This window comes from Centruroides vittatus, unplaced genomic scaffold (assembly GCF_030686945.1).
Source record: "Centruroides vittatus isolate TY-2023 unplaced genomic scaffold, ASM3068694v2 contig_1157, whole genome shotgun sequence".
Taxonomy (NCBI): Eukaryota; Metazoa; Arthropoda; class Arachnida; order Scorpiones; family Buthidae; genus Centruroides; species Centruroides vittatus.
In genome coordinates this window covers 373238-387384 of record NW_027120743.1, presented here as the reverse complement: position 1 = coordinate 387384, position 14147 = coordinate 373238, and the positions used below count along the sequence as shown (strand labels likewise).

Here is a 14147-nt window from a genome sequence, read left to right as displayed (position 1 = left end):
ATCGTTGATTTCATTTTGCTCTGATCGACTCCACAGTAGGATTCTCTCATAATATAAATGAATAGTAGACAATACCTAAAATTTTATCTCTTGAATATGGTTTATAATGGTTCTGCATGATGCCAATCCGTTTTTCTTTAATCTCGAGAAGTGAGACGAAAGACGAGACCAGATATGGAAATCTTAGGGGCAGGAGGCCCCGATTAACTATATATGAACTGAACTGGTTTTCACCGGAAGTCACGTTATTTCAATCCAAAAATTTACCCGAAAGGAGTTAATCATGCCGGGCCTAATCCTGTACATCATACGAAAAGTATGATGTACAGGAGAAAGACATTAATTTCAGGTGGACAAGCATATTTATTTAAAACATGATTAAAAATTGCAGCCCGGCATTGTGACGATGTCACAATAAATAATTGCTCATTTTCTATATGCATCTCTAAATTCAAAACATTTTTCTACATCTGTAGCCAGTTTAGGAGCAATTTATTTTTGGACTTTATTAAAAAAACACCATCTGTTCATTTTTAAAATTTATTCAGAGCTTTTTAGTAGAAAACATTATGATCGAACATGTTAAAATAAATAGTTCTAATAGTTACTTTGACTTTCTAGTATTTAGCTAAAATTGTTTCTATGATGATAGCTTTATTCTCTTTGACGTGAGCAAATTGTCTTGCGTCTAAATTTAGTTATAAAAAATTTTAAATATAACATATATCCATGGTGTGAAAATTAATATTTATGAAAAATTTCGATCTATATTCAAGAATTAAAGAACCAAAAAACAACAATCATCCGAATAGTGTCCTGTCTATTTTGTGTTTGGGATGAGGTTTCAAAAGCCTTCTTAAAAACACCCACCACTTCCAAACAAAAAAATAAAGTGAAAAAAAATGTATATATATATATATACATATATATATACATTTTATATATTATATATACATTATATATATATATATATATATATTATATATATATATACACATTATATATACATATATATATATACACACACACACAACACTTCTAGTGAAAGCTTTAGCCTTTTAAATGTCAAGGACGGACGTGCAGAGTATTCGACGAACTTAAAGATTTTAGTGCAAGGGATGACAAATCATATCCTGTAAGAGTTCTAAATAAAAAAAGAAAGCAAGCTGCTGGTTTTTAAAAAATGCGTGCCGAATGTTTAAAGTTAAGAAATGAAAACATTCGAACAACCGAATTATTTGCAGTTTTATCATTTATGTATCTCGATTTTTCGACAAAGTCTCACTTCGTTACAGTTTTAATGATATAAAATTTTATTACACGTCGTACAGTGTACTCTTGTAAGAACAGAAGTCACCAGAACAGCTTGGCAAGTTTAAGACCAACAAAATGTGAATTTCAGCTAGTTGCATTTGTATGTTCATTTTCAAATCTTAGTTTTGCTAAAATTGAATTCTGGGAGGAGAAAGCGTATATCTCGAGAAAGGTTTCAAAAACATTACTTTCTACTCTTATTAGAGAGTTCAAAATAATTAACATGTTAAATTTGATCTATGATCATTAAGTCCTTTTTTCGAATAAATTTGATTGTTCCAGGTAATAGAAATTGACTAATTTTATTAGCAATAAAAATCTTAAAACTATAGTGAAGATATTGTTTGGCATCATTTTATGTATCTTACGAATATACTTTAAAATGTATAGTAGTTTAATATAAACTTAAGAGTAATCTTTAATTCTTTTCATTAGAAAAGTGAAAAACGTTATTTTCACGAAGTCTGTGCAATTTAGATTTGACTTAAAAATTGTATAAAGAATAACTTTCAGGTTCCTGAAAAGTTCGAGAATCTCTTGTAATCAGTAAGAGGGGAAAAAGTTTTATATAACGGATTTGCCGATTCATTAAAAAATCTATTTAAAAAAAATTTCAAAAACTTTAAATCTTAATTTTTTTTTTATTTTTTCATTTCACACTTTCAATATGGCTTAATAGTTATATATCTGTACAAAGATTTATACATTCATATATACAAATACATTAGGCATCAAAATAAGCCTATTATTTTTAAAATCATTGCAACAGTTCAAATTTCAAGTAATCCGGAGGACTAAGAAATTCAAAAGACTAAAATTCTAAATTTTCGTAAATTCAAAAATTATCTTAAGATTTTAATTCTCTAAAGTTGAAAAGCCATTATAAAATTCAAATAAACTAAAAAAATAAATTTCAGAAGAAGTTCAAGAATAGACAATAAATTTCGAGAACTTAGAATTAAAAAAAGAAATTTAAATAACCGTGAAGAATTTTTAAAAAAGTTAGAAATAAAGGGAGGAAAAAGATATTTCGAAGTTAAAAATCAATTACCGAAAAACAAAAAAGAACATTAAATAGAAGAAGTACCTTAAAGTTTTAAGTATCTAAACATCGTTAAAGTTCATGCGTAATTGAAATATTTCTTGAAATTTACGAATATAAATAAAATAAATTTTCCTATTATAAATTTAGGCATCTAATAGTTTATATTCGCGAATAATTTAGTTCATCTTGCGTTCTATCATCTGTAGGTGTATAGGTTGATCAGGTGTCGTAATCATTCTCATTTTAATATTAACATCGTCTTTATTTTCAAGTTGAAGATGAAACAATTGAACAATCTAAAAATAAAACAGTAAATTCATCATAAAAATATGCTGCTGTTAGAGCATTATTTAGATTATTACCCTTGTTATGAGGAACTGCATTTGTAGTTCAGCCACACGCCGTCCTATACATGACCTAGAACCTATTCCGAATGGTAAAAAGGCATAGGAATTAATTGCATTGCTGAATTCGCTATCACGAATCCAACGTTCAGGGTAAAAGTGGTTCGGACTCGAGTAGTACTTTTGATCTCGTCCTGTTGTATACAATGACATTAAAATGAGAGTCTAAAAAGCAAGGAAAAAAATAATTAGGTGAATTTCTTTTTAAAAATACTAGGGGAGTACAGAAACTTACTCCTTTTGGTATTAGATATTCATTCAAGGTAATATCTTTAGACAAAATGCGGGTCAAAAACGGAGCTACTGGATATATCCTGTACAGAAAAAGAAAAATTGAAACATTGTTAAGATTATATTTCAACATTTTTATTTTCATAGTTTACATCATTCAAGGCTATCAATATATTCAAGGCGAAACTGATTTCCTTTAGAGGGAAACAGTTGATTTTTGCCTTGGGCATATAAATACAATAAATACCTGAGTGCTTCTTTTATAATTGCTTTAACATAAGGCAAATGAACGAGATGACTTTCATTGATCATTTCATTTGTCCCGACTATTTTAGACACTTCATCCAACAATTTATATTGGCATCTTGGATTTTTTGCTAGGAGATATAGCGTCCATTGAGTAGCGTGAGAAGTCTGGAAAAATTATTTAAATATTAAAAATTGAAGATGAAGATGATTCCCGTTTTCAGTCTTTCCAATGACTTATCGAATGGGGTCGCGGGATTTGAAGTAGGTCAGTAGTTCATGCGGTTGAAAGTTATATAGAAGGTCAAAATATTTCGCTTGCTTAGGTCGAGTGCTCAATTTTTGTTGTTATAACTTTTGATTGTATTATAAATCTATTATACTATTTGACTTATAATATACGTATAGTTATATTATTTAACAACAGGCTACTTACTGTATCTGCTGCAGCTAAAAACAAGTCAGTGATGATTCTGACTATTTCTTCTCCTTCGATTTTATCTTTCAGTAAGAGTTGACTAAGAATCCCTTCCACTGGTTCTCCTGTATTTGCTTTCTTTATAATCTCCGTTACATTTTCCTCGACATAACTCTGAGCTAATATTAAAAACAACTGAATTTAAGTAAGAGTTAAAAATATAAAAATGCATCAGCAATAGTTACCTAATTCCAATGCTCTATTAGCAGCTTTTACAAATCTTTTCCACACTGGAAGATTTAACAAACTCGCTAATCTTGGCGGAATCATTGTCATTCTGGCAGATTCCAAGAATATCTGTTGAACACAATGTACAAATTCGTGAATATCTCCTAATTTCTCTGCCTGGACGCAACCGAGACGTCTGCCAAAGATCATTGTCCCGAGAGCTGAAGTAAAAATCACACTTAAAAACTATTTCATAGTAATTCTTATTTTAAAATTTTATTTATAAAGTGTAGTTTCAGTTCATTTAAAATGGTTTATAAGTTCAAAATTAAATTATTAACGTTTAAATATTAGGGGATAAAAAGTTAGTAACTTCAAATTAAGGACTATCGTATTAGTTTACTCAGTGTAGAATAAATTTTGTATATTAATCTTTTCTTCAAACTAAAATTTACTATATTGATAATTGAACTTTAAAAATAGTTCAAATTCTATGATGCATTTTTATTCAATTTAAAAACTTTTAATTAAAAAAAATATATATATAGTATCATCTATAATGTTAAAAACTTGACACCTATTAAAAACCTCGGTCTACAAACCAAGGTCGATAAGCCAGTAAATTTAAAAAATATTAAAATTATAATTTTATAATCAGTTTTCCACTCATTCATTTAGCAACAAACAGGAACGAACAAGGAAGTACGACAAGAATGATGTAATATTCTACGTCGGCTAGCTTTTGTAAGGTCAGGGATTGAGTAAAAGGGGGAACCCCCGGAAGTTACAAGAAGGCACAGTGCCAATTCTACAGCTTATAATTGTGCATCAGGCTATTGACCGGTGTTTTTTCTTTTTCTAAAATCAAATTATATGTTAATTTTATCTGATAAATAAATGCTATTATATATACTAGTTTATAAATTTATAGACAAAAAAAAATGTATGTTAATAAGTTAAAGAGATCGCGATCTTTTCGTATTAAAAATTTCTAAAAAAAAAAAAGGAGGGAGTTTGTATTAACAAAAAAATATATATATATAATCTTACATTCAATAGACCAGTTATATAATTCCTTCTCAAGATTTGGCAAAGTATTTTTGTTATCTCTTATAATTAGCCACCTTTGTAACAGCTCCGAAATGACATTATTAAATTCATCGGAGTATTCGGACACACTTCTCTGTTTCAAAAATACTTTATTCAAAGATTTTCTGCGTTGACTCCATTTCTGGCCATCCCTGAAAATGCGAGACTAATTTTAAGACAATAATTGCCAGTTAACAGAAAGATCAGAACTTTACGCGATCTATTCTGTTATTATAAGGATTCGGTAGTTTTACTAAATTTATACAACTAGCAAATAAAACCTTGTTAATTTCCTATTAAACTTACATGAAGAATAGACCACGTTGTTTTCCATACATTTCATTATAGATGATCCAAGGCTCAGGCACCATATGCTTAGGATATTTTCCTTCGTTGCTATATACTTGTTGTATTAAATCACTATCAGCTACAAACACTGCATCTACAGAACCGAGGCATTCCCGATAAATTGGTCCAAGTTCTCTATGCCTTCGATCACAATACTCGTGTATCATAGGAGCACCTCCACTGCTTAATAAGTCAAATATTGTACCTATAATCGGTAAACCTTTGGGGGTTGGAATAGAATGAAACGTCCTCATTTTCTTTTTGTTCGAACAACTACTTTTCCTCTGAAGGGGATTTTCAGTAAGTTCAAGCATACATTTTCGAATGCTTACTATTTCTTCCGTGTTAATGTGTGGATTTGTGGAATTGTTCGTAATATTATCTAAAACACTTTGATAAAAACGTATCTGCATTATGAGTTGACGACAGACGCATCTCTTTGGCAAAACATTCATGACGTTCATTAAAATCTATTGTACCGATTAACTAACACACTGCCGACAGAACAGTTACTATCGTGTAGAAACACAAAATGCCACTTTAATACCCGCCCTACCTGCTTTTATAGCATTACCTTGTGCCTAAATAATCACGTCAGAGATGGCCTCAGGCACTTCGCAACTGAAGCTCTCCTCCAATCGTGCTTTGCATATAAAGGTTTCTTTGCTCTGCTTGGATAACTTTTTCTTATTAATTTACTTTTTTAATAACATACACACACACATGTATATATATTAATTTAGGAGATGTCTTATAAAACTTAAATTCAAATTTTGATGGTTTCGATGAACTTCGATTATATTACGTCATATTTCGAATGACGTAAATAAATGAAACTTAATGCAAAATTTTTATTTAGGGATTAAAATCTCCATATAAAAAAGAAGACGAATAAATATATATATAAAATAGTAATAAAATTAATTATGTTCTCTCCAGTATTTATATTTATTGCAATAAAAGTCCATAGCAAATTCACCCATTATATCAAAGATTTATTACTTTTCCAAAGATAAAAAGTATCGTGATGTATAAGTCTACAGGAATTTGATTTATAAAACTGTTCGTACTAATATATATAAATTAATTTACATAATAAAACATTAAAATTTAAAAATTTAACAATAAATACACAATTTTAAAAAATTAATAAATTAAATATACATATATATATATATTTTAATTTTATCGAACCAATTTCAATATTTAGTTTGATTTTCACATCAAGTAGATATCAGTTAGATGAAATTTAAAACTAAAACTAAAAATTACCTCAAACTTTTACGATGAAAGGGAAACACTACTATAGAGGAAATAACAAAATTGTCACTAATCTATGCTCCTGGTGACCCTTGACCGAGATGTTTATTGTCCTAGTTAGAGAAAGATAAACTGCTTCTGAATCCTCAGAAGCAAATATGTATTTTCTAAAAGATATAGAAGAAAATATAAGAAGTCTTTTGATTCATAAAGCATATTTTTCATTATTTTATTACAATGTCTAAGAAAATTTCGTAATTGAGCTATCGTCTAATTGTAATAATAGTAATTTCCAGTTGATATATAATTTCGATTTAGTTATTGCTACTAAAATGTGATTACGATAACATCTTTTTGATAGACATTCATATGATCAGTAAAAATCTGAATATAGCTTTGTTTCTTTATAATGTCATAGCGAATTTATGTCAATTTATACATGAATTTACATGCAAGTTAACATGTAGGCTACGACAAAACTTTAATTTAAAAAATTGGCTATTCATAAGAACACTAACATTAAGATTAACATTAACAGCCAAGTTATTTGTATTGATACTTGAAGTTTAATCAATCAAATTATGTTTTTCGTGGAAAAATCAAAATGATCGAGTTACAGATTAAAATTCTTAAATTAGATTTTTCAAAAGATGATGATTTAAAAATTACATAAACCGAAACTGAAATCGGATTTTTAAATTTTAAATTTTCTAAATATATCTACAAAAAAAAAAAAAAGTCTAAATATCATTTTAGAAAAAAATAATATTACAGGTAATATATTGATTCTAAGGAAATTTGAATGCATTATTATTTTAAAATCGTTCAATCTCTGAAGTGTAATTCTAATTACTACTTCTAACATGCATCTAAAACTATTAAGATAGATTATTTTAATTTTAGACAAAAGTTTTAATTTAAAAACAGAGGGAAAAAATCTAGATCTTCATTATAGAGAAATTACAAAAAAAATTTTAAGATAAGAGTGATAACATCTACGAATAAAATATGGACTATTATATGCTATATACTAGTCTCAAAATAAAATATTTTTAAATTGACAGAAAAATTCGTGTATTCTCTCCATGTTAAGAATAAATTTAAAACAAATTTTAGCATTTTATAAAAATCAATAACGATTATTTCTATTTATAATCAACATTGCATGAAGTTTTAAATACTCATATATTAGATTATTAAAAATTCTTATAATTTATTATTAGAATATTTTTAAAAAAATAGGATAAAACTGATTAAAATCTGAAGTGAATTTATCGATATTTTCTTCAAAAATTATTAATAAAATAATTGAAAAAGATACCGATCTTCATATAGAGGAAAGTACAATTTCTTCATACAGATGATGAAGATAAGTATAATTTTTTTGGACTCCTTTTTAAATTTTAGAAATTATGCTGGATGTTTTTCCTACATTAAAGTTTCCTTCACAATAAATTAAATAAATTATAGAAATGATAAGTCGTAATCATATTTATTTTCTAGTCGATTAGATAGATTTGTCTGCGAGATAGTTAAAACTGGCTTCAGAAAAATGAAAAATGATTTTGAGTAATTGTTCTTATTGTTTTATTTAATTTTGTAACAACACTTTATGATGAATATTAAATTGCTATTTTTTAATCTAATTCTATGTATATGCAATTTGAAATCAAATAAACTGAACTGTTACGAAACGAACACTTTAATAACTAAATTTACTATAGGTTCATTAGCAGCAACAGAGCTGGGTTCAAATTGTTCAGATTTTTGGCATTTAATTCTTCTTTGCAGATAGTCAGTCCTCATTCCATCATCTAAACTTATTCACATAAGTTACATAAAATTATTTATGTCATAATATTTCGTCACTGTTTTCGTTTGTTTTATTTATTAACCAGAATTTTCATTTTATAAAAAAAATTCCAGAAAAAAGAACTAATATATGGAATGTTAATATTATACTTACATATTTTTTAAAAAATCGTAATTAAACTTATAACTTATATTAATGGAAGATTTTATGAAACCAATTTTTGTAATGTGCAAGAGGAAAAAAATTAGATAATAATAGATGTCGTGTTTTTATTTTATTCATTTAAGTTTATCATCCTTGAAGCATTGCTTTTTAAGAGGCCCTCAAATCTAGTTGTGCCTGGGGATTTCAAAATGCTTAATAATGCCACAAGCTGTAATGAAAATTATTAATATGTGTAATTTTCTATTAAATAAATCTGTTATCAAATTGTTCACTCGTATTGTTCAAGTATTCGATTTCGTGTATGTATGAGTATACATATACAAGAAGCACATGCTTGTGTAATAGAAAAAATCGCATTATGCATCGCGTTTAGTATTATTAAACAGTAAATAAAAAACACACACAATACAGTACATGGATTCATTTACATTTTATTGTTTTGAACAAAAATCATTGTGATCAATGATTTTTGTTCAAAACGTTGTTATTCTTCAGTTTTTCAAATTAATTAAAAAACGTTATAAATTTTTAAAATCTAAGTTTTTTTTAATTATTAAGAACTTTTTGAAAATTAGTCAATGAAAAATGTTAAGGCACTCCGAACATTTTGAACTTGACCGAATTTACGATATATATAATGTATATATATCGTATATATATATACGGGAATGTTCTTTTTTCTGATTTTCAAATTATTCTTGATCCACTAATACTTTGAAATCAATTTTCTATAAAATCATTTCATATACGAAACTTTTAACGATATCAGAAATTTCAGCGAAATTTTAATTTTCGGCAATGAGAATATTGCTCTATTTATCGACGAATGTAAGTCGTCTATTGACTTTGTATTTAACTTTTGAATATAACATTGACATGTTTCATAAAAAAAGCCTGTTATTGCCGTTATGACAAAATTTATTGAATTAGGAATGTCCGTTAAGTAAACTGATAAAAAAGTATACTACCTGTCATTTTGTTGGATTTTTATATAACTTCATGAAATTTTATCTAAACCTTCTATACGTGCTTAATAACACAGGTCTGCAAAAAAAAAAAAAAAAAAAAAAAAAAAGAAAAAGCTTTTTTCCCAGCTGCATGGGATATTTTTACTGAATTATATGTTTTGAAGATCGGATATTCTAAAAATGACTTACGTAACATCCTATCACGTATAGGATTTTGCAAAATAAAAACAAATTTTTGATAAAAACTTTTATTTATTACAATGAACTAAATATATTATATTTTCTTACAACTAATCAAAAAATTGTTTCTGATATTTATACACAATGTTAGGTCTACTCTTTTCTCTTATGAAACCTTTTCTCTTTGATGCTTCTCCGAACTCGTTTCCGATTTTCTCTGGTTTCTCGATTGAGCATCCAACAGTAGGCAGCTAACATATTGACATCCCATTTTCCTTGGTAACGTCTCTCGATATCACGGACATCCTGGTAAAATTTTTCACCCTGTTCTTCACTGTAGGCTCCCAAGTTTTCGGGAAAATAGTCAATATGGGAGTGTAAGAAATGAACTTTTAAGCTCATCTTGCATCGTTGAGCTTCATACGCTGCCGGCATGCGTTGTACAATGATTTTGTAGTCAGGGTCCTTAGTATTCCCCATAAACTTATGCACTACATTCTTGAAAGAGTCTCATGCTTCTTTTTCCTTTCCTCCCATTGTTTCCAAAAAGAGGGGATCAGATAAAAGTTTTCTCATGTTGGGCCAGTGAAAACTCCCTTTTTTAACTTGGCTTCAGACAGTTTCGGGAACTTGGAACACAGATATCTGAAACAATCCCCATCTCTTGGCAGTGATTTGACAAACTGCTTTATGAACCCCAATTTAATATGTAGAGGTGGTAATAACACTTTTTCTCGGGGAACCAATGTCGTATTGATGACGTTTTTCTCGCCTGGGATTAAACTGTCTTGTGGTGGCCAGTCAGTTTTTGTCCAGTGCAGCTGTCTCGCTCTACTATCCCATAAACAAAGAAAGCAAGGATATTTTGTATAACTTCCCTCCCTGCTGACCCAACAACATGGTTAATATTTTGAAATCTCCACAAACCATCCATTGATGCTCTTGATATTTGATTTTCTCAAGGATCGTGGCCAAGTCAGTATAGTTTTCTCCCATATGAACCGAGTGTCCCATAGGAAGAGATGCAAATACATTTCCATTATGCAACAAGACTGCTTTGAGGCTAGTTTTAGACGAATCAATGAATATGAGCCATTCTGATGAATCATATTCTATTTCAACGCACTTCATGAGCCCACGAACATCATTACAAAGAGGGAAATCTGGCTTATTGTAATACACCAGATTTCCCTCTTTGGAGAAAACTGAGTAAATTCTCTCTCTCTATGCCTGTACCACGAAAATGAGGTCCCAGATGATAGCAGGTTTTTGTTTTTTAGCCTTGATCCTATCAACTTTTAACCTGTTTCTACACGATCATGCGACCTTCTTCCTAACGCTAAAACTACTTAATCCAACTCCCCCTACCACTATTCTCTTCAACCATTAACATTTTTTTCTATTTATTGCCAAGTCCAGCTATAATTGATAGAATTAATGTGAGAAGTATTCGTTTTAAGACCATTTTTTAAATAAATAAAAAAATACTAAATTTTAAGTTAACTAGAAATTTTACGCTAAATACAAACAAAAACTTCAGTGTAACTAAAAAAATTAACGAGATGGAATTTTTTGGTATTTTTTTCATTTTTACCAAGTTGAAATCTATAAGAAAATGTATAAGAATCCTATGCAGTTTTTACTTGCAGACCTTGTAATTACATAATAATTCTTTGATGTGGCCAGTGCAGATTTGACCACTTAATGTAGTCAAATCTTCCCCCAGCCAGAAGCATCTTCCACGCATTATCCAATGGCTGAGTGGATAAAACTAATGAACACTGGACTTGGTCCTAGGTTCGCGCATTACCAACGGACTGGACACGTGTTTTCTGGGTTTCATCATGCTTTAGCACACTTCGACTTCTCGTAAACGTCTTCCTGGAGACATTTCATCTTTGACAGATCGCCCACATGTTGCGTTGCCTCACCCATCGAATCAAACTAACAGATAATTAATTGCCTTTGAATTTTTATGTACAAATTTCTTACTATTTATATTTATTACTATTTTTATTTATGTACAAATTTCTTACTGATTCTGGTCTATGTATTTCGGAATGATGATTTACTTTTCGACTTCTCGAACTCCGTCAGTATTCAGCATTACACTAAATTCAGAAATTTTCAATTTCTCGTGTTTAGGTTACGTTTGGGACATAATTATCTCTGCATACAAACTGAATATTTTTGGACTTTAGATAAACGATCGTTTCTCACTTAATAGACAGTTGCCATGTCCGGCCAAAATAGAATTTTATCAATATTATGGTGTTGAAGTATAAAAAAAAAAAAGCAATCCCTTCTTTATGCATTTGTTCAGATACACTTCTGCGTTGATGGTTTCATCTGTATAATATGGGTCAGAAACGTTTCTGTGCTTGGCATTGCCTACCAAATCATGTTCCGCTTTGTAAATTTTGTTCCCATTTTAAAGTTTTACTCATAAATCAGAACAGAAAGATTTAAAGCATTAAAAATTTTCCTAGGAAGTTGCTTTTTAATACAGTTTTCGAAATACTTTTTTTGAACGTCATTCCTGCGACCTTGCGTAGTTTAGCGCAATTCTTTTACCGTATCTTTGATTCTCAGCTTATGTGCTTTAATTCTGCTCACAAAAGATTTGTTTATTCACAATTTAGATGCTGCGATTCGAACGCTGAAATTTAAGTTTTACCGAATTTTTTTTGTAAATTACCTGTTAGTGGAAGCAAATATCTCGAAATATGTCCTATTAATGTCCTTATGGCGGAAAGGGTTATAATAAATATATTCTACGTTGCTTTCCTATTGCATAAATATGTTACATTAAATCACGTCATATATTTTCAATAATAACTTTTGAATCTTGTCATAAATCTCACATAATGTTCATTTAACTCTGTTGACTTTAAACAATTCGATGCATTATCCTGCTGGACAGTTTAATTATAACAAAAAAACGGAAATAGGCCTATTTCTTTAAAACTTAATAATTTTCGGATTTCTTTTTAGTTAAATTATATATAAAATAAGGCTTACAAATCAAACATTGCTTACATCATTGTGGAATTTCTACTTTAATGCTAAAAATGGAACTTAAGTGTTTTTGTTAAATCATTTCAATAATCCGATCAGAAATTATTCATGGATTTATGAACATACCTAAGTACTGTACCTTTAATAACTGAACAGTTGTAATTAAATATCAGATTAATAAATAATAAAACATATTAAAAATATCAGTTGCTGAATAGATAATTTGTAAAACTGTAGTATCCTTTTGCCTGCTGCTCACCCTTTTTAGATTTTTGGATTATAAGCGTGAGAATATGTATATATGTATCTAAAAATATCATTGTAAGTGATTAATTGATTATTACGAACTTCATAAATACTATACCTAAGATAAAGTTTAATTTATAAATTAGGCTCTCGCAGATTAACAACAATAATAAAATAGAACAATATAACAATACACTATAACAAAAGTTATGCAAATATATACTCCAGTAACCACCTTATAAGTTACCGAGGAAATTTTTAATTAAGAAAACTAACGTTTTCGATCTATTCCATAGATCATCTTCAGGTTTAAACTGACGAACAAAAAATAATTCCATAGAATAGAACACAACATATTTAAATTCAAAAATACCGACAACGGAGCAACTAATTAAAATGAGAATTAAAGCGTAAAAAATACACAAATGTAAAATAACAGACACATAACAATTCCAAAGTTATTAGTACAAGCTAACACCATTTAACAGATAATAAAATATTAAGGTTCTCCAAATACGAAACACGTCACAAATCATGAGCCATTTGTAAGTCTCTTAATTGCAAACTTCCAAGCTGACGGTAATCCCTCCGCGTCCCTGGCGTTGATGCATCTATTATCGAGTCTACTCTTGTATATTTCCATTTTTTCCGCCGTCTTTGCTAAAGTTGGAGAATATATTTTGTCTGACGATTTCCGCCTCTTCCCATCCAACGACGGATCCTTCGGCCTGGCTCATCTGAGCCAGTACCGTTGCGTTCGAACTTTTCCTCACATCATATTTGTGTTCTTTGACCCTTACACCTAAGTTTCTCGTTGTGACCCCTATATACTCCTGTTTTAATCCTAATTGCTGGTTTTCATAAGGGATCCTATAGACCCCAGCTTTATCCTCTTTCTTAATCTCTCCTTTGGAAATATACAAGAGTAGACTCGATAATAGATGCATTAACGCCAGGGACGCGGAGGGATTACCGTCAGCTTGGAAGTTTGCAATTAAGAGACTTACAAATGGCTCATGATTTGTGACGTGTTTGTATTTGGAAAACCTTAATATTTTATTATCTGTTAAATGGTGTTAGCTTGTACTAATAACTTTGGAATTGTTATGTGTCTGTTACTTTACATTTGTGTATTTTTTACGCTTTAACTCTCATTTTAATTAGTTGCTCCGTT

The 14147-nt window shown here is 29.3% G+C and overlaps 2 protein-coding genes across 2 annotated transcripts in view; one reads left to right on the top strand and one right to left on the bottom strand.

Moving 5' to 3' along the window:
- Positions 1 to 14147, top strand: part of LOC136979621 (spermatogenesis-associated protein 22-like) — a 93197-nt gene that overhangs the window by 49398 nt on the left and 29652 nt on the right. The window lies entirely within an intron of this gene.
- On the bottom strand, positions 2311 to 5960 carry LOC136979577 (cytochrome P450 315a1, mitochondrial-like). The gene is made up of 8 exons (XM_067275598.1): positions 5282 to 5960; positions 4937 to 5127; positions 3904 to 4107; positions 3677 to 3837; positions 3242 to 3408; positions 2999 to 3077; positions 2722 to 2928; positions 2311 to 2655 (listed from the first exon to the last, which is right to left on the bottom strand). Exons 1-8 carry the CDS (start codon positions 5785 to 5787, stop codon positions 2536 to 2538), a joined length of 1635 nt encoding a protein of 544 aa, XP_067131699.1. The 5' UTR covers positions 5788 to 5960; the 3' UTR covers positions 2311 to 2535.